The 19,121-nt window shown below is 41.3% G+C and overlaps 3 protein-coding genes across 4 annotated transcripts; 2 read left to right on the forward strand and 1 right to left on the reverse strand.

The window, feature by feature from the left end:
* Positions 1–791: 791 nt before the first annotated feature.
* On the forward strand, positions 792–2,305 carry LOC111233097 (serine/threonine-protein kinase pim-2-like). Its single transcript, XM_022760861.1, has 5 exons — positions 792–957; positions 1,247–1,314; positions 1,398–1,575; positions 1,693–1,866; positions 2,214–2,305. Exons 1-5 carry the CDS (start codon positions 792–794, stop codon positions 2,303–2,305), a joined length of 678 nt encoding a protein of 225 aa, XP_022616582.1.
* A 2,593-nt stretch (positions 2,306–4,898) lies between these two features.
* Positions 4,899–10,111, forward strand: LOC111233095 (pleckstrin homology domain-containing family B member 1-like). Its single transcript, XM_022760859.1, has 6 exons — positions 4,899–5,130; positions 6,605–6,757; positions 6,874–6,976; positions 7,066–7,105; positions 7,195–7,285; positions 9,128–10,111. The coding sequence occupies exons 1-6, from the start codon at positions 5,094–5,096 to the stop codon at positions 9,259–9,261; spliced, it is 558 nt and encodes a 185-aa protein (XP_022616580.1). The 5' UTR covers positions 4,899–5,093; the 3' UTR covers positions 9,262–10,111.
* Positions 10,112–11,242: 1,131 nt separating this feature from the next.
* Positions 11,243–14,553, reverse strand: sc5d (sterol-C5-desaturase). 2 transcript variants are annotated; one of them, XM_022760849.1, is made up of 6 exons: positions 14,470–14,488; positions 14,330–14,365; positions 13,230–13,447; positions 12,418–12,550; positions 12,200–12,300; positions 11,243–11,783 (listed from the first exon to the last, which is right to left on the reverse strand). In XM_022760849.1, the coding sequence occupies exons 3-6, from the start codon at positions 13,437–13,439 to the stop codon at positions 11,319–11,321; spliced, it is 909 nt and encodes a 302-aa protein (XP_022616570.1). In that variant the 5' UTR covers positions 13,440–13,447; positions 14,330–14,365; positions 14,470–14,488; the 3' UTR covers positions 11,243–11,318. The 2 variants fall into 2 exon arrangements, with proteins under 2 accessions (XP_022616570.1, XP_022616569.1); XM_022760848.1 differs by lacking the exon at positions 14,330–14,365 and having other exon boundaries at positions 14,470–14,553.
* Between the last annotated feature and the right edge of the window lie 4,568 nt (positions 14,554–19,121).

Consider the following 19,121-nt stretch of genomic DNA (forward strand, 5'->3'; position numbering starts at 1 on the left):
TTTTTATGTGGATTGTATTTTAAGTGTTCATTCTATTTTATTTTTATATCTTATTATTTTTTATCATTATATTTATCTTAATAGAATTATTAGCATTTAGTTTTGATTAGAATCAAAACACAGGTTTGTCATGTCACCACACTCTCATTCACTCAGACACACTGACGCTCATATAAACAAGCATATTTACTTATCATTACAACGGCCTCTATGTCTGCAAGGGGGTTAAATCCTGTTCACTCTTCGTCCTCTGCGAGACATATAGGTAAGTGTGTAAGTGCTGACATAAACTTGCCCTCCCTGATTCACTGTTATCAGCTGTAGGCACTGATTTATGGCGTCTTGAGCACTTAAATGTGACTTGATGTGATTTTCTTCTTAAATGATCAATTTATCAGTATGTTTATATAATGTGTTCCTTCCTTAGAAATGTAAGTAGAAAGAAACCACCTGGAAATAATACCATCCCTCTTTTAGTAGTCATCTATACATGCTGTAAGGCTGACCCATCAAACAGCGTTCAACTCAATTCTGCCATGTTCATGTCTGTGAATGTGTCACGTCTGCGATAGCCTCATTGATCAAGCGTTGACAGCGTGACAGCGAGGCAGCGTGCACAACACCAGGACCCTGAAACTGAAGCATTGATTTGACTTTAAATTATTTACACCTGGTGATTTTCCGACTGTGACACGTCAAAATATCTTCTGTGAAAAAGGCCCGTTTTCCTGATCTCTGACTGAGCAGACAGGTCATTTTAAATGTTTATAGTAACTTACTGACTGCACACCATGCAGTCAAGCAAGTTCAATTTCTCAACTGCAGGTGACGGCTCTGCAGAACCTGGCAGCGTCTCCCAGGATGAGGCTGGGACAAAGAGGAGTAAGAGGAAGGGCGGCTGTGACAGGGAGGAACCCGGGGAGAGGAGAAGGGTCAGCGGTCAAAGCTCTGCAGAAGGTCAGAGGTCAAATAATACCGCACCTTCTCCCTCACGGGACATCCATCACAGCTTCAGGGACCCTTCATCTCACAGCGATGTCACGCTGTCAGGAAACAGCATCGGCAAGTTGATCATTTTGATAATTCATTTGAATAGAGACAAGTCCGTCATCAACGCAGCTGGGTGTCAATGCAGAAAGGATTCATCATCACGAGGAGAGGCAGTACGGTTGTCGCCAAATGTCCTTTGGTGGGCCGACAAACCAAGATTGCACTCCTTAAAAACGTCTGGTTCTGGAGAGACCAGTCCCCTGTGTGGACCTCAGACAGTACCTCAGGGAAAAAGGAGGCTCGCTGCAGGAGCACGAGGCTAAAGTGAGCCGCTGGGAGTTGTGTGTGTGTGTGTGTGTGTGTTTCTGTGAGTGTATTGGGTGGATATATCTCTCTTTCTGCATCAGATCATGATGCGGCAGCTGGTGGAAGCGGCCACTGAGCTCCACTCCAAACACGTCTTTCACTGCGACATCAAACTTGAAAACATTATAGTAGAAACAGGATCCGATGTCCCGCGTGTTCATGTAACCGACTTCAGCTGCGGCTGCGTTGCAGGGGAAGGATATTATCGCCTCTTCTCGGGTACAGTATGTCGTCTAGCTTCTGCTGCTTCACTGATCTCTGGAAGAAAGAGGTGAACGTTTAGAAAAGCTTCTTAATCTCCTCCTCCTCCCTTTTCCACTCTGTTCTCTATTCCAGGTATCCCCGAGTACGCCCCTCCAGAGTGGTACAAGCATATGCGCTACAAGGCTCGTCCCACCGCGGTGTGGCAGCTGGGAGTGGTGCTGTACGGGGTGCTGGATGGACACGGATCATTTGACACCCTGAGGTTCCTCCGCAGAAAACTCCCCATCAGCAGTGAGCTGTCCCAAAGTAATGATGCACACACACACACACACACACACGTGCGGTTTGAGTGAAAGGAAACAGCCACTCTCTATTATGTGTCTCTATATATGATTATCAGAACATATGTTTGATGTCCTGAAGGTTTTACAGCTCATCAGACTCCATTAGATTTCCATCTGTTTTAAGATTGTTTTACCTTTTCTGGAGAGGTAGCTGTGTGAAAATACATTTACACAGTTTAGAGACACTGCAGTTCCAAAAACTGTTCTTGGGGAAAATATCCGAACATCAAGAGGAAGCTATGATTTAATGTATTATTGGACTAGTCATTAATCGACACAGTAACAGCTTGTCTCTTGCTTCCTGCTCAGATTGTCAGGAGTTGTTGCGGATGTGTCTGTCCAAAGTCCCAAAGCAGCGTCCCACCCTCAAGCAGCTTCAGCACCACCCATGGCTCCAATAACAGCCCATGAATGTGAACCACTGGGTTGACATCCCAATCCAGAAGCTGAGTTTACCTAAACAGCAGTGACTGAGCCACGGTTAGGGTTAGTAAAAAAAAAAAGAAAGTAGACAAAAACGTTGTTTCATTTAACTATGACCATAATCTCTCCCTCACCAAAACCAAGCGGTTGTAGACTTAACCATACATGAACCACAGAACATCTGTGGACCGGAGCCAGCTGCTGACAGACAAACTGAGACAGAGGAGCTCCGGCTTCACTGTGGGTTTTTGAGTTTATTTGGCATGACATAATTCCACTTTTTAAAATAACTCTTTGTTGTATTTTCCAGCCTTAAAGAAAAGAACAGAGACAAGGACAAATTGACCCAACAAGCTCGCCTTTGGTCGTTATCGTTTATGTTCCTTTTTGAGTATCCACTAAAATGTTTCCCTAAGTATTGAAAACTGTCCAGTGTTCAAAACTTGCATTGAATACTCAGGTTTTTAGTCTTTTACTTATTCTTTAAGAGAAAATTCAGGAACTTTGGTGATTTTAACCAGTACTTTATAGTTTTTGCTTACCTTTTACACGAGGCAGAAACAGGTCAGCTCTTCCTCGCCCCTCGTGTTGTCTATGGGGTTACACTTAAATAAATCAACGAAGGCACGAAACTATCATCACTATCACTACCATCTTTCCTCATGGTGAGCTGCATAGCCAACACCAAAATGTGTCTGACCTGCAACCAAAGACATCTGCTTCAGATTTCCTTCTCTGATAGCAGCAGCAGCAGCAGCAGCAGCAGCGACTCTTTCCAAGATTAAAGGACCCCCCCTCCTTTATAATTGGTGATCAGAGCTGAGCCACTGCCCTCAGAGCTGTGCACAGGAAAGCTGAGGCTAAAAGGCATCATCAGCTTAATTACATGCTTTCTCTCTTCGTCTAACATTTCACCTGTGCACGGATTTATTCTTTTCTTTTTTTCCTTCACAAACCAAAAGTGACTGGTTAAACCAACCTTGCATATTATTACTTTGTACAGTCGATGTTTCAAAACGACTTCCTGACAAAAAAAAAAGCTTTCTTTAGAAAAAGCAAATTGAATCAGTCTTTGGTGAGATCACATATCTGAGAACGGCAAATAAAATGTGAAATACACGCAGTAGATGATTAGTAACGCCAGTAGTTTACATCATAAACAGCACACTGCAGCATATTAATGGAGCGGAGCAGAACATATGCAAGTATTAAATGTAAATCTGTCAGATCTGTCGCTCATTGTGACCATAAGGTTTGATACGATTCAACAGAATACATTGTCAGATTAAATGTTTTCTAAAGCGTCTGTTTGAAGGACTCTGGAGGAAGATGATGGATGCAGATCACAAACACTCCCGTTTTTTTTTTTTTCCGGGAGACTCCCGTATTTCAAGGTAATCTCCCGGCGTCGCCCCCATTATGTCATTTCTCCTGGGAAACTCCCGTAATTTGCACGGCAACCCTCAACCTTCAATATAAGTAATCATTATACACGGACCCGTACATTTGGTACGTTGAGTTTGTCTGATGTTATCCAAGTCGCCAGATTGTGTTTGAAACTCAAGATAGACACACAATCCACACACACACAAACAATTTCAACCCATCTGTTACCACAACTCTGTTCAAGTGGGGTGTGTGTGTGTGTGTGTGTGTGTGTGTATTTGACTGTGGAATTAACTGTTGTTAAAAGAACAAGTTAAACAAAATTTGATGCTAATTTTTTGTTCATGTAATGTTTAACTAACAACACGTTAGTATTAATTGACATGTGATGTATTTAGATTAAAAAATGTAAATGAATCTCAAAACAAAGAAAAGAAAAAGCTGGTTGGCAGGTATGCAAACGGCTTCTATTACACACTGAAGTGAGATGTCTGCGGTGGTAGGCGCCGGTCCAGGTGTTTAAACCACTAGAACAAACTGAGCGAATCCTGAAAACAAAAGGCAATCTCTCCTGGAGGAGCTCTCTGCAGATACACAGTCGACAGCCAAGCTGGTTTACCTGTCTGATACATTTACCACAATAAAAACAGCCCCACTGCCTTCAGACTGGCCGGCTTCATGGGAAAATAAAAGCAGGGTTTTAAACAAGGTGAAGACGAGGAGCACAAATGTAAGAAAACACTGGTTCTCAAATAAGAAATGTAAACGATCGAGAGTGACTCATCTGACAAAGGAGAGTCTGGTGTTTTCTCTGCAGGTTATAAAAAGGAAATGATGTCATCAGTGTATCCCAGAAACCCCTGGAAGACTCTCATAACTGACCTGGGGACTCTGCTACAATCGGGCTAATCCTCGTGTTGTTATTTCAGTGCTGGGATTAACTTGTGGAAGCTGGCTGGAGATGTGCACAGAAACGAACGGGACAGGGATCACACCAGTTCAGTTTACCAGCATCTAATATGAGGATTCAGGTACATAAACAAGGTATGACTCATGGTGTGAGGGTCAGGAAGAAAAAGAATCAGTCCAGAAAGAAGGAGGAAGATGAGACAGGATGAGAGGGCGTGGCCAAACACTCTCACTAATCCAGAATGATCCTGTGAGTCAGACTCTGTCCCGGTCAGAGACAGAATAATCTGCCAGGCCCTCGCTGTCTGTGGACAGAGGGAATATAAACCGAGGCAGGAGAGGCCAAAACCACACGCTGGATCATTTGGGCTTGTAAACACCAAAATCTAAATTCCTCCTTTTGCTTCTACTGGATTATCATCATCATCATCATCATCATCATCATCATCATCATAAGTGCAGCAGCTAAAAATGGCGCTCATGAGGTCAGGCTGGCTGTGGAGACAAAGTGAGTGAACACAGGATTTTTTTTGCTTGTTTGTTTTTACAGGTTTACACCAAAGAATCTTATTCATTTAAACTAGTGCTAGTGATCAATGTCATTATAAACTGTGGGAGTTTTTTTTTGTTATTATTGTTAACTTTTTATTTGTTTAGACAAAATAAGCAGATGGGCAACAGCTCGGGAGAGAGAGAGAGAGAGAGAGAGAGAGAGAGAGAGAGAGAGACTCGAACTGGGGGACATTGTGGTTCATAGTCAGCACCTGAACGCGCACACGCCACCAAGGAGCTGCGTTTTCTATTTATAGACAAAAAAAATAAAATAAATTTATTGAACATGAAATTAATTATTAATCCTGAGAAGCCACTGAAATTTCTTTGTAAAGTTTAAACAGTATAGATCAAAATTGAGAACTAGTTAATAGCAAACTCACTCTCTGCTTCTCTTTTTTTTTTTTAAATGACACCTCTGAGGAGCTTTTGGATCAATGATTATATTCTCTACTTTGTTTTTTTTTTTTTTAGTAGTAGACTGAAATGTTTGAAGAATCAACCATTTGATCTTCCAGTTATACAACGAGCTCTCCAACCACTAACAGCTTATTATATCTTCTACTGATGAAACAAGGCCGATATCGATATTTAAGGGTTCAAAAAATAATCTGCCTACAATATATCAGCTGTTTCATTCTTTTAAATCAATAAACAAATAACAAGCTCAAACATATAATTAGCATTCCTGCACTGCAATTTCTTGTTACTTATGGGTCGGCACATAAACCAACACCAATATGTGATGAGCTAATATCGATCAATGTACCATCTTATCAGTTTACTTCCAATATGTGCAGCTGTTTACGTGTCAGTGGGATTTTATCACCTGACGTTCACCATTCAGTTTGAACACTGAGGAGGAACGTGTCTGGATTTCATGTGCCGGAGCATTTTTCTAGAAAGTGAAAAGTGCACCTGTTATGAAAGTCTAACCTTTGTAATTTATAATCCCATTAATTGTCCCTGGCCATGTCTTTAAGTGGCTTAACAAGGTTAGGCAATGGGGATGTAACTGCTGGAAAAACACTGCACACACACACACACACACGCACAGAAAGAACAAAACAAAAACAAAGAGTGGGCTGATGGATGGGATCTTACAGTATAAGGATGTTTAACCAATGAACACTCCTTCATCTTATCGAAACAGGGTGAAGCTCTGTAACTTATCTTGTTCATTTTCCCCAGGAAACTTTATATCATCAGTGGAGAAATCGTTTAGTAAAGATCTTACATTCCCATTAAGGTTATTGATCATGGCGCTGACTCAACAATTACTCATCACCCCCATAATCTAAGGTCAATTTGAGACCCCCCCCCCCCCACACACACACACACACACACACACACACACACACACTCATTTTGCTCCACAGGCCCCTGAAAGACAAACAGTAATGTTACACTAACATGTGTCTCTTCTCTAGCTTCTGTGTTAAAGCGCTGGAAGTTAAACTGGTGTGATCTTTGGATCGATGGGAGCCTTTGCTTCTACAAGACTGACAGCAGGCGGGAGCTGGAGCACCGCGTCAGGCTCAAGACCACATGTGTAGATGTGCGGTCCGGTCTGGAGTGTGGAGGTACAATGGGCTACAAACCCCTGCACCCAAAACCGTTCCATCACCATACGAATACTCCAAAGCTCCAAACCCTAACACAATGTATGATGATGACAACATGCTCCCTCTAACTGCAGGTGTGACTCCACCAGAGAGCAATCCCAGGGAGAATCTCATCGTGGTTCAGCTCAGAGACGGCTCGACGGTCAACCTGTGTGCCAACAGCGAGGACGAATCTATGTATGTGCTCCCTCTGCGCTCTCGTCTGCCCTTACATGTGTCCATCAGTTCTTCATACGTGTTCATTTCTTTTTTCTTTTTTTTTCCAGAGCGTGGAAACTGACTCTGCTGGAGACCAGGAGGAACCCGGTGAGTGATCCGTGTTCTCTGCGAGAGCTGAGACATGGCGGCGTTTCCATCCCAGTGCTTAATAACACTGTTTCCTTCCTGTGCTGTAGGTGTTCACATATGATCCATATGACGACTCCTACCAGGCCGTCCCCCTCAACAGCTATCACACTGTCTACATCACACCCGGAGCAGGACCAGGTATGTTACCATAGTGACAACAGATGTCAGCTGCATTATTAAGTAAAAGCAGGTAAGAGTACTAGTAGGAATCAAAGCTGTGGCTATTTCCATTGAGGACACTGAGGTCACGTCCTTGGCATTTCTTTCTGGGATTTACAAGCTGATTTGCCAGTGTTGGAGGAAGTATTCAAATCCTTTACTAAAGTAAAACGATATGTTGTATTTTAAAATCATGTTATATTATCCAATGTGTAAAATCTTAATCCTAAATGTAACTAGTAACTAAAGCCGTCAAATAAATGTAGCGGAGTAAAAAATACAATATTTCCCTCTGAAATGTAGAGAAGTATAAAGAAGTACTGAAGTGCAGTACTTGAGTAAATGTACTTAGTTTCTTTCCACCACTGGCGGTTGCAGAAGTAGTGTGTGTGTGTGTGTGTATGTGTGTGTGTGTGTGCGCGTGTGTGTGAGATTGGGGGGGGGGGGTCGGTCATCTGTGGAGTTACAGTCAAACACATGGTGAGTATTTTAAGCCAATTGCGGTATTTGTGGACTCAACATATTTAATTTTGACTACCTCTGGGACAATAAAAAATAAATAGGCAAAGTCAGGAGGCTATTTTCCCCCCAATAGAATCTAATTACTGGAAGTGTGTGGAGAGGACTTCAAAGCAGCATTTAAAACCTCCATGTGGGAAAAATGCAAACAAAGCTTCAGTTAACTGAACAAATATAATATGAGAAATCATGGCTACTAAATTCTTTCCTCTAGCTCTGCTGGTGAGTGAATGCAGCACTTCAGTTATTCAAATAAGAGGTTTTCCATGTTTGTCTAATGGCAGCAATTCCATTAGAAGCACTTTTCTTTTTTGGAGGCTTGTGGGAAAAAAAAGCGTCCTCCTCTATGATCAATACATTAATCACATAAAATAATATCATCTGGAGAACATACACGCAACAGATTTACCTCCAGCTGACGGAGTTTAGCTCATCTTTCCCTGTACCTGCAGAACGTGATAATCCGGTGAAATGCAGCATCGCTTTTCCTCCTCACTGCTGTTCTTGCACCTGGCCTCGGACATGTCTGACAAACACGAGGCTTTGGCTCTGCACGTGTAGCCCTAATTCTAATTGTTGCAGCGTTGGATTTGTGTCAGAGAGCGTCCCAGACGGGCGGGGAACTAAATCAGTTGTGAAAAATGTTGATTCGACCGTTTTCAGTTATCCTCTGCCACAATACTAATAAGTTATATGTATATAAAAAAAGATAATGGTAAAGTAAAGTGCATTATAGGTTAAGTTTTATATTGGTTCACGTGTGTCAAGAAACACATACACATTAACTGGAACATCAACTGACCCCAGGTTTGCTATGTGTTAATTTCTTTGAGGTTGTTTGAGGTTGTTCTATGAAGCACAAATTGAATTAGGAATGAGCATCATTGAAGTGCATATCAACTGAAATAATAAAGGTATTTAACCTCAATTGTGACGCAGGATCCTTTTCACAGGCCAGATTAATCCACCACACTTTGTTGATGTAGGACTCAAAGGTCCAGGCTGTTTATGGTAGAAGTCAAACAGAGCATCTCTTTCCTGCCCTCTGTGGTTCAGAGCTGACGCCCCGAGCTCCTCCTTTACTTTAATTTCCAAACATGGATCGGCAAACAACTTGAAAACTCCAGTAACACTTGTATAAAGAACAGATGACCCCGAGGAGGACCACAAGCTGAAACATGTCGCTCTGACAATAAAGTTGCTTTGTACTACAAATGTTGCTGGAGTTTTCACATCGTCAGACTCAAGCGAGCGACTCAACCACAAACATTAAATGTGTCTCCCCTCCGTCTTTCCTCTCAGGCACCCACCAGGTGGTTGTTCAGAGGGATCCGTTTGATGCGGTGGCAGAGCATCTAGCAATGGGGTTACTGGCAGGCATGGCAGCGGGAGCAGCCATGCGATCCTTCCTCTGGATGCCTTTCCTTCTCTGCTGAGATGATCATTGTTACCGACATGACAACACTGCACAAAGGCCCATCTGTCCCCACGGACAGACAACCTGTCATCAGCACCTGTAGAAAGGCTTTTACTTCATCTTTTATATCATCTGTTTTCAAATCATAGCTGCTGTAACAAACAGCTGCTTACGTTTCTTTTTTTTTTCTTGTGTGCAGTTTTGCATATAAAACTAATCCTGAAGAGGATGCTGTGTAATTATGTTCTCTGCTCCTGAACCTTTGCAAAACAGGAAGTCAATTTTGTATCTCAATGTTCTTTTATCTGCTGCTTGAATTTTACACTTTGCGAGCTTAACAAAGTGTGAAGCCTTTAGCAGAGAATAAATGGATGTATTAAAATATAATTAGGGATGGTGATTGTCAGTGTTGCATGTTTGATTGCCCGCAATGATTAGCCATAAACACGCATTTTAAAATACATTTTTCTAGTTTGATGAAACAATCCAAACTCAAGGTACACTAACTAACATTTTCCAGGGCTCTCAACCATATTACATTGTCTTCATCAGCAGGTGGAGCTTGCTCAGTTGTCATGGAGATGGATGTGTGCCATTGAGATTTCATCCATAGCACTTTGAGGACCTTTAGTTCCTATTGGCTTGATAAAAACGAGCTTTCTGTCTGTGGAAGAAGACTGTGTAGCACGCTTGAAATCTCAGGAAAAAGCTAGTCAGTGGACCTTGAGTTGGGATTGTCTTGTCAAACTAAAATTTTCCAGGCCAAAGATAAACTTCGCTTGAGTTTTATGTGAAATCATAAAAATGCTTTGGATCAAAATGGCATATAATGTCGAATGTCAGCAGATTTATCTCAATGACAACTGGGCAAACTCCATATGCCGATAAAGACCATGTGATGGGGTTGAAAAACTATTTCCAACCCACAGAAAAAAAACCTTTCGAATAAATTACATTTTTGTATTTATTTATTATATTTTTGTTTATATCCAAAAAGTCCTAAACAATAATTCTACTCAGTTTACATAAACATAAAAGGGGGAAAGGTGCTTTATTCTCATACTAATGATGCAATCACTTCTACAGACAGAGCGAAGACATGAACTGTGATGAATGTGTAACCAAAAAAGTGTCATCTTACACCATTTGCATCCATGTTCCTCCAGTGTGTAACTGTGCACTGGTTAAAAGTGAAAGGACAGTAAACTAACTAAAGGTGATGTAATTAACAGAAGCATGTTCCAGTTGTCACTGACAATATACTGATAAAAATGCTAAATATAAGATCATCTGTAATTATGGTCTTGTCCTTATGCACAGTGTTAATCTACATGATCAGAACTTGCAAACCAAAGGAACAAGAAACTTCAGTCACTTCTTGAGATACAGAACAGATTTGTATGTCTCATCATATCAAGTTAGTGTCAGCAGGGGATGGCTGCACAAAGTTTGGGTTACTGAGTTACTGGAGCCAAAGTTTATCCCAGAAACTCAACTTTCTTCAACCCCCAAACAGAGCAGCTACAACGAATGCTGGTTTTGAAAATGCTAAACTGCATCAGCTTACCTGTGCATGGGAGGACAGCTTTAAAAGGAAAAATGTCAGTGTTTTTCCACCTGGGTATTTGTCAGTTTGTTGCTCAACAAGTGAATCTTTATGCAGTGAGCTACAACAGCTGAAGCAGGAGGCTAATTTCTGTGTTTGTTTTCAATATGACTCATGGTTTATGTGAAATTCAAGTTTATTTCGTAAGTTATACGAGGCTCGAGCACGTAACAAAGGTGGCGAATGCAAAGTTAGCGTGACCCATTAGTCACTGATACAAGCACTGCAAAATAATGACGACGGCTCTGGATGTCAATCTGTGCTTGCCTGTTTGTATAACTGGTACGTCAGAGGAGGTCGCGTCCCAAAGCTCGCCTCTGATGATGTCAGTCCAGAGGCGCCTTATCCACTAGAATTCAAAATCTCATTTGGCAAGTACACTCTCTCAAATTAGCTGAGAGTGGGTGCAGCACATTGTCTTTACAAAAATAGTGATCGCTTTCAGCAGCTAATTGTAATTTCCCCTAATGTTACTCCTCCTTACATGTGACTCCTCTCTGGGCGTGTCCGTTCACTTGCCCTTTAGCCTTCACTCTGTCATCTCCCAGCTTTCCCTCTGCTTGAAGTTTGCGGATCAGATCGTGGGGACCCTTCCCCATCAGAGCCGACGGGTGCCTGTAGGAGCCTCCCAGGCGGTCCCACAGTGTGAAGTATTGGCCGTAATTGTAGTCGAAGAAGAGGTGGTGGTCGGTGTGGTGAGCCGAGCCGTTGATGACGCTCGTCAGACCGCCGGGGACGCGGTAGTCGCCGTCGTGGATGGAGATGGTCCAGATGTTGACGAAAACGTAGAGGGCCAAGTAGAGCACCTTGTGGAGCGGGAAAAAGAAGGGGTAGATGTGGTACGGGAGTCCCTGCATGAAGCCGTCTACTGGATGAAAGGCATGGCTAGCAAAGGGAGAGGGGATCTTCCACAAGTGGTGTGGTTTGTGAAACAGCTGTTGAGGACGAGAGAGCAAAGAGATCAGAGATTTATTCTAACCATGATTTCATACACTCGGTAACCTGTGCTTGTGAGAGAGACGAGAGTCAGAGTTGTGTCATAACATTTGTTTGTACCAGGTCCTCTCTATTACATATCATTTAAAGTCAAGCACCCACACAACGACCTTGAAGCTGAACAGAAAAAGAAGGAAAGAAGAAAAGAGCGTGTCGGTACAAGCAATAAAGCTTAATATTTATAGTCAATAATTTATATTTAAACTTAGGGTCCTGGAGATAATAGCTCAAATAACACACATAAAATGGTTCATAGCTTGATACTTGATGACTTTAATGAGAATTACTTATAAACGTCGTACAGAAAATAAAACTTAAAAAAATAAAACAACAGATATGTTGAAATTCTGCTCACCTTATAAATAAGCTTATGATGTAGGAAGCGATGAATCCAGTAGATACACATGTCGGTGAAAAACAGGAAGGAGACCATACTCAGGAGGAGCCCGGGCCAACCTGAAATCACACAGGCCGCGTCACCAACAACAACTCGGGTGCCTGGTGACCAGAAGCACCGGAAACATCAGGATTACAGAACAAGTGAAAAACCGGCGACGAGGGTCTTCAACTCACCCAGCGGAGATTCGCCGACGTTGTCGTACAGTTTGCTGTATCCTCTAACTTCAGCGAAGAACAGAGCCACGGTGGGAATGCTGATCCAGGGCAGAGAGGTCATCGCATATTTGATCTCCCTCTGAACCTGGTTCTAAAATATTTAAAATAAAGCAGGGAATAAATAAACATACACAGAGGGATATAAAGGGGTTAAAAGTTAACACCCCTGGTATCCACACTATAAAATCTCATGTGATAATCAGAGCTCAATCTTGATAGTTGTGTGGACATTGCACTTGGCTGTTATTATAATTGCACGCTGTTATTTGATTGGTTCGATTTATCTGTAATCTCAGAGTGTCTTGTTTGCTGCTGTGATATCGTGCTGTTGTATTTACTCCTGTCTCAGTGACGCTTTAGGAAATTACTGAAGCTTTTTATTTATTTATAGATTTACATTTTCAGTAAGAATGAGGGTCACTTAAGGTCTCAGGTGCTTTTTGGGTTGTCTAACAATGTCTAACACCAACTTTCCGTGGGAAAATATAGAGGGTTTGAACTCCACTCGACTTCACTTCACCTTTTGTTTTACAACCGAGTGCAAAACCACAAATGCTTCCAAGGACAGACTGAAAGTGTGCGCAGTTGTTCCCATTTTGTGCGATTCATCACATCCGGAAATTAAAGACACACAAAAAAACACACAGATTTCTTGGAGAGCCAGATGTGTACTATGATGTTTTGCAGGTATTCTTACAAAAGTTTATCATCGCCAACACTCACAGCAGTTTATCACAGCATGAATCATAAATGAGATACAGGCGTTATACCTCTAAGAAGTGCGGGTGTTTCATCAGAGTGTGGTCGAAGATGAAGAAGTAGCTGATGGCCCCCAGGCCCAGGTACAGGATTGCAGCCCCGAGGTTGGTCAGCACCAGCAGGCTGATAATCTGCCGCAGGGCCCATTCCTCAGGCCACGACGCAGGGTAAACATACGGGGTGAGGACGTAGTAGTCGGCAACATTCAGCACAAGATCCATGGTTGAATCTGTGAAGTATAAAACAACATTTACAAGATGTGTAAACAGTTATTAGATGGTTTAAAACACACTGTAAAAAATAGGGTGTTCAAGCAGCAAACTTAAATCCATCACGTTTGCAGTATATACAGTTAATGTTTGGTTATATATCATTAAATATGATTACAGCTATGTTATATTATTATATCATTATAAATAATTCATTAACTGTTTTTTATTACAATACATATATACAAACCTGCTACAGATGCCTTTTACTTTCTCAATTGCCATCAAACTCTTTAGTTCCTTTTTTGTGCCACAAATCAATTTACTGCTTTCCCTTAAAAATCTGTCTTTGTCTCTGACAGACGAGATAAAACTAAGTTTATCTGCCAATTTATTAATAATAAATTGAGGGATTCTTTTTTAGAAAATAAAACATACAATATTCAATAGATATACATGTCATGTATAAGTGCACACTCAAACTTCTCACATATATATTATGCAAATATTGACCTCTTTCTTCATCCAAAGAATTATTATTAAACAGCAGAAGCTGTGACATCTTCTTTTAAAAAAAACTGTGGTGTTTGATCTGACACAAGAAGCCACTGCAGCAATAGACAGCGGGTGCAGGTTAGTGTATTATGTGTTTTATATGTTTTGTGTAGCCTCTCTAAGTTATTGAGCTGCCTGGACCTCTGATCCCTCGAGGGGGTGGCTGGACCCGGACTCCTCTACTTAACAAGTTATCACAATGGATTTGATTTGTTTGTTTCAAATGAAATGACAACAAATTTAACATAAGGTGATTTCGAGGGATTTTGTAATCCACATTAAGTCTTTGCAAACAAATAAAGAAAATGACCGAGATGTCAAATATTTATGTAACTAAGCTGACCTACCGTGACGTGTGGAAACTGCAGGAAAAGGTAAATATTCTGTCGGATTAACAGACACCAAAGGCCGCGTTACAGGGTGAAAACACAGAATACAAGAGCTGCACTGACATATTGTTAATATAAAGTTAAAAAGAGTACTGTACCTTGTGTAGGTTGCTCGTATTCCGGAACAACAGTGGAGGGATGTGCGCTAAACTAAAGGTGGACGAGCAACCAATCAGTAACGAGTTGACTATTACGTCACAGAAGGGGGGTCCAATCAGCGCGCAGCTTCTCATCACGGCAGGTTTGTTATGATTTCCGATTGGCCAATTGGAGGATCTGCTCATGGTGTTACAGAAACAACGCTACCGCGCTTAAAGGTCCTGCCACATCTGGAACAGGAGCTGGTCCGCCTTAAAAAACTCTTATGCAAATCTGGTGTGTGCACATCTGCAACGAGAGCAGATACAGACGGAGCCAAGTGCGCTCCTCTCTCACCCGTTTAAACTCCATTGTACCAAACCTCCTTTACAAAACAACACAATTGAAGTAATATGTGATGTTTAACCAAACTTAGACACCTCGGGAAAGAAAACTTGATAGGTTCCATTAAGCTTTAGGAGCTACTCTTGAATTCGGCATCTTACAACATATCCAACAGTGGGGTTTTTTTTCATTAAAAAGGAAACTTCCGGTCCTGGTTATGGTATATTTGAACCATAAACTTTCCTTATAATCCAACACCGAGATGCCGAACTTCTCCTCAGTCTAAAAACAGTTATATTAAGTCAGGTGAGTTGTGTGTTTTCGCAAATTAGTAATAACAATTTAATTTGCAAGATTTTTGAATGAAGTTTGTGGCGTGTTGTGGGCCAGTAAGACTTGCCAGACTTTGACTTATTATGATTATGTACTGGCTTAATATTGTAAAGTACTGTTGCTCTGCAATAGCAGAACTTTACAGTTAAAACAATTACACAACATTGTTTTACATCGGTGTAATTCTGTTATGATAAAGCACGCATTCTTCCCCTGCCAGTCTTTCACTGCCAGTAATCTTGAGCGGGTATTTTATTTTCCAGTTCTGCTGTCAAAATAAAATATCTTTTGGTTTGGGTTCAATGGCACAGGTGACACATTTAGTTTCTATTCTGCTGTAAGACTGACACCCGGCCACAAGGGGTTGCCATTGTTCTAAGGTAAAAGAGAGTAGCCTCAGCCTTAGTACACTAAACTGTAGGCACTGTAGGAATATACAGGAATATTATCTTGATAATACTGGATATGACATACATTTAGTTAATTATAGACACACTATAAGCTCCTATATTATACCACGGGAATATTACAGCTGAATAAAGGTGATAACCACTTTATACAGTATAAATGGGTTGAAGGTTGATTTGATGAGATAACTTCAGCTCACTTCTATTACAAGGATATTCATTAATGTTCCTCATCATTAACAGAACATATACGCTCTTTTGCTGCCCAGTAGTGCTCAGCAATGCATTTCTTAAGCCACTAAAATAACTACCTTTCAAATTATTATGCTTTGAGGTGATTTACTTATTGTTTAGAGAATGGCTCCTGTTCACTTGTTCTTTTCTTCTTCTTTATTCAGTTGTTTTTTCCCCCTCTCTTTTCATTCACTACTTTTAAATAGAAGCCATTGTCAATTTTCTCACTGATCAATTTTCATTATGATGTTAATATTCTTCTCCCCTTACCACAGCCCTTAAATTGTCACAAAGTGCCTTCAATGAATTTTAAGCCCTGTAAATAAAACAGAAAAAGTTGTGATCTTCTATTCACTTTCTGAAGATGTATCCTGGTTTAGAGATTGGGGAACATCAGAAGCAACAATTTTAAAGAAGCACCTTTAGACATTGGTGCAGTTTTATGTTCGTCGGCCATTATTGGATGGAAGTCAGGGCGAACAGTAGATACCAGAACTTACAGCTCAAAAGGTGATGAAAAATACTTTGTTGGTGTTGATGATCTCCAATTTAACAGACTAGAATAACAAGAAAAACAAAACATTATAATAATATTTCAAGCTATTTTTCTACCTGAACGGTGGGTCAAGGTAGAGAAATAGTGGTGGGTGTCATTTTAACCAGGTGTCAAGCCACGTTGATACTTTTGGTTTAATGTGCTGAGGTTTCGAGATATCCGCCTTTGAGAACGATATACTGCCACCACAGTAACATGAAAGAGAATCCAGATCAGTTAGTGCTGCTGCAAACATCACACGGACGTCATCCAGCTCCAGTGTGCCAGCCTGAGTGGAGTTTGGAGAGTTTACAGGGTAGTGTATTCTCAGACTCACTGTCTCCAAGCAGAAAACACAAGGTATGTTAATGTTAGGGTCGCCAAAGGTACCGTAGCAGAAAACAACAGGTAGTTTCCACCATCTTCCACAACAGTTCAGAGACTTTCACTCCATGTTAAATATGGGCCATTTTTCTAAATTGCTGCACTAAATTAAAAGGTTTTAGGGTATAGTCACATGCAGGTACATACAGTTGAGACATGTTTGCTCGCTGTAGATTTCCCTCCATTAGTATGACATACAGCGCAGCTGCTGCCCTTTTAGCATCACACTCTCCTCCGCCGCTCTGCTCACGATGCTGGGAGGACAGCAGATGGCTACACTTTGTGTTTACTGATACAAAGCTGATAGGCCGTCTTATCGTAAATCACATCATACACACGACTCGTTCTGTTCAAGCATATGTCTAACATTTGGTTTCTTAGTGTGTCAAGTTAAAAAGTGATTTAATGATCACATATGTAAAAATTTCTTCGCTATGAAATTTTATCTGTGCAAATAAAATGTAAAACTAGAGAAATCTATTACATGCTGCAAACAAAGAAAAAAAAAAGCAACAGTTGCATTATGTGTCCAAACCCAGTGCAATCAACCTTAATGCATTTTATTAGAAATATGTAAAGTACACCAGTCAATGATGAAATCATATGTAATAAGATGCTTGTGTTTTACAGTAGGCGTCGCCTGCTCGGGCTGATTTCATCGATACGGTTTTATTCACACACTGAATACAAAAGTTGTAAAATAACCTGTTGGTATGAGTAAAGAAACTGTTTGTTTTTTAACAGAGAATTTGTTTGTGCAAGCTTGACTAATAGAGCTGGAGCTACGTTACAGGCTGTGAAGGCGCCTCCCTCTGTGTGCAGACACACATGAACCAATCAGGATATCTATAGAGAGGCAACCCACACGCTGAGCCCCAGATAACCTGCTGCTCATCATCTCCTCAGTAGGCAACGACCGTGGATGTGTCACTTTGGGAAATGTAATCAAAAACTGGAGAAACTTGTCGCGAGACACAGCGACTGTTCCAACTTTTTAAACCGTCATATATTTGATTATCTTGTCACCGAGTTGATGCGACTAAGAATGAATAATGTGAACTTTCTGATTCACACTTTTCCACTACAGTGTTATCGCAGCCAGGTGAATTGATGGCCAGTTTTACGAACATAACACTTAAAGCTTATTGATGGTGTTGTACATGCACACCTGGACAACTGACATCCACATATTTCATATTGACACATTAGAGCCACACTTTCCCAGCAACACCACTGAGTATGAAGATCCAGGCCGACGCACACACACACACACACACACACACGCACACACACGCATACGCATGCAAATCACACTGTTCACATTTCATTGACAAAAATTGGAAGGCTTGTTAACAAGATGATACATAATCCTGCATTCATTGACGAAATTGGGCAGGATCTCGGTCATGCTGGTCAAAAGATCGGTCGGATCCGAGTAACCTGCATATAAACCAGCCAACCAGCCATGAAAACCACTTCACCTCCTCTTTGGATTTGAATGGTGCAGGCCACAGCTGCTGCTGTTTAGTCTGTTTGGGGCTGGGGCTGCATCTGCTCATAAATAACACAGTCTCATAAAATTTCATGAAATGAGAATTAATTCCGAAATGCAGATTATGTTGTATGAATACTGCAAACATAATCTTTCTCCACCATGAATGGATTTATGTGAAGCAACAATCTGAAGGCCCGTTTTCTGGTGAGATGTTCAGGTAACACTTTATAATAGTAGATACTACAACTTTAATTTAAAGCTGCATTAAGGCTGTAGCCTCCGTGAGGTCACCCGTAGGTTTCTGAAGAGCGGTACTGAAGCTCAGAGTGGGCTGCTCCACCCTCACCCACCAGTCACTCAGCGTGCCACGCCCTCAATTATAAATAACTTCAAGCCTTAATAAAATTTAAATGGGTGAGTTATATATAAATTCCCCCCCTGTACAGTTGTCATGAAGAAGGAAATTAGCTATAGTGACCAAAACTGTTGCTTGCACCAGGCTGTAAACATGTTGATTTCTGCTGTAAAGATGGGCATTTTAACATGGGAGTCTATGGGGATTGAGCCTCAAGTGGCCATTCAAGGAACTGCAGTTTTTAGCAGTTCCACGTTGGCTTCATCCCTCAGCCCCAGAGGTTTCTGCTTGGTCTTCATATTTTATAACCCCCTTCTCTAGCTCTTATGACTAACACATCAGCAAACAATGACCTTGTTATACATCCGGCAGACTCAGAGGAACAGACTAATCTTTAACATTGAATCTTCTAGATGAACCGAGTGTACTGAAGCATTATTGTCACTGACCCAGTCAGTATAGCTTTGTGAATTGGAGCTCCCCTGACTCAGCAGAAACACACAGCACGTTGCTGCTCCCTGCTTAAAAGCTAACTAAAAGGACTGCAGAGCTGCTGCAGAGAGGTGGCCGGTGAGGAGCGGATA

The sequence above is a fragment of the Seriola dumerili genome, unplaced genomic scaffold (genome assembly GCF_002260705.1).
Source record: "Seriola dumerili isolate Sdu_G_001 unplaced genomic scaffold, Sdu_1.0 BDQW01000367.1, whole genome shotgun sequence".
NCBI classification, from domain to species: domain Eukaryota; kingdom Metazoa; phylum Chordata; class Actinopteri; order Carangiformes; family Carangidae; genus Seriola; species Seriola dumerili.

Bases quoted from the DNA above. Each gene is read 5' to 3' on its own strand.
- LOC111233097 (XM_022760861.1), top strand. From the start codon at position 792: ATGCAGTCAAGCAAGTTCAATTTCTCAACTGCAGGTGACGGCTCTGCA. The intron at 958-1,246 runs GTCAGAGGTCAA...TGGAGAGACCAG, and splicing joins CGGTCAAAGCTCTGCAGAAG to TCCCCTGTGTGGACCTCAGA. The intron at 1,867-2,213 runs GTAATGATGCAC...CTTCCTGCTCAG, and splicing joins CAGCAGTGAGCTGTCCCAAA to ATTGTCAGGAGTTGTTGCGG.
- LOC111233095 (XM_022760859.1), top strand. From the start codon at position 5,094: ATGGCGCTCATGAGGTCAGGCTGGCTGTGGAGACAAA. The intron at 6,758-6,873 runs GTACAATGGGCT...CTCTAACTGCAG, and splicing joins GTCCGGTCTGGAGTGTGGAG to GTGTGACTCCACCAGAGAGC. The intron at 7,286-9,127 runs GTATGTTACCAT...CTTTCCTCTCAG, and splicing joins CACACCCGGAGCAGGACCAG to GCACCCACCAGGTGGTTGTT.
- sc5d (XM_022760848.1), bottom strand. From the start codon at position 13,439: ATGGATCTTGTGCTGAATGTTGCCGACTACTACGTCCTCACCCCGTAT. The intron at 12,551-13,229 runs GTATAACGCCTG...TAAATATTTTAG, and splicing joins AACACCCGCACTTCTTAGAG to AACCAGGTTCAGAGGGAGAT. The intron at 12,301-12,417 runs GTGAGTTGAAGA...GTGTGATTTCAG, and splicing joins CGTCGGCGAATCTCCGCTGG to GTTGGCCCGGGCTCCTCCTG.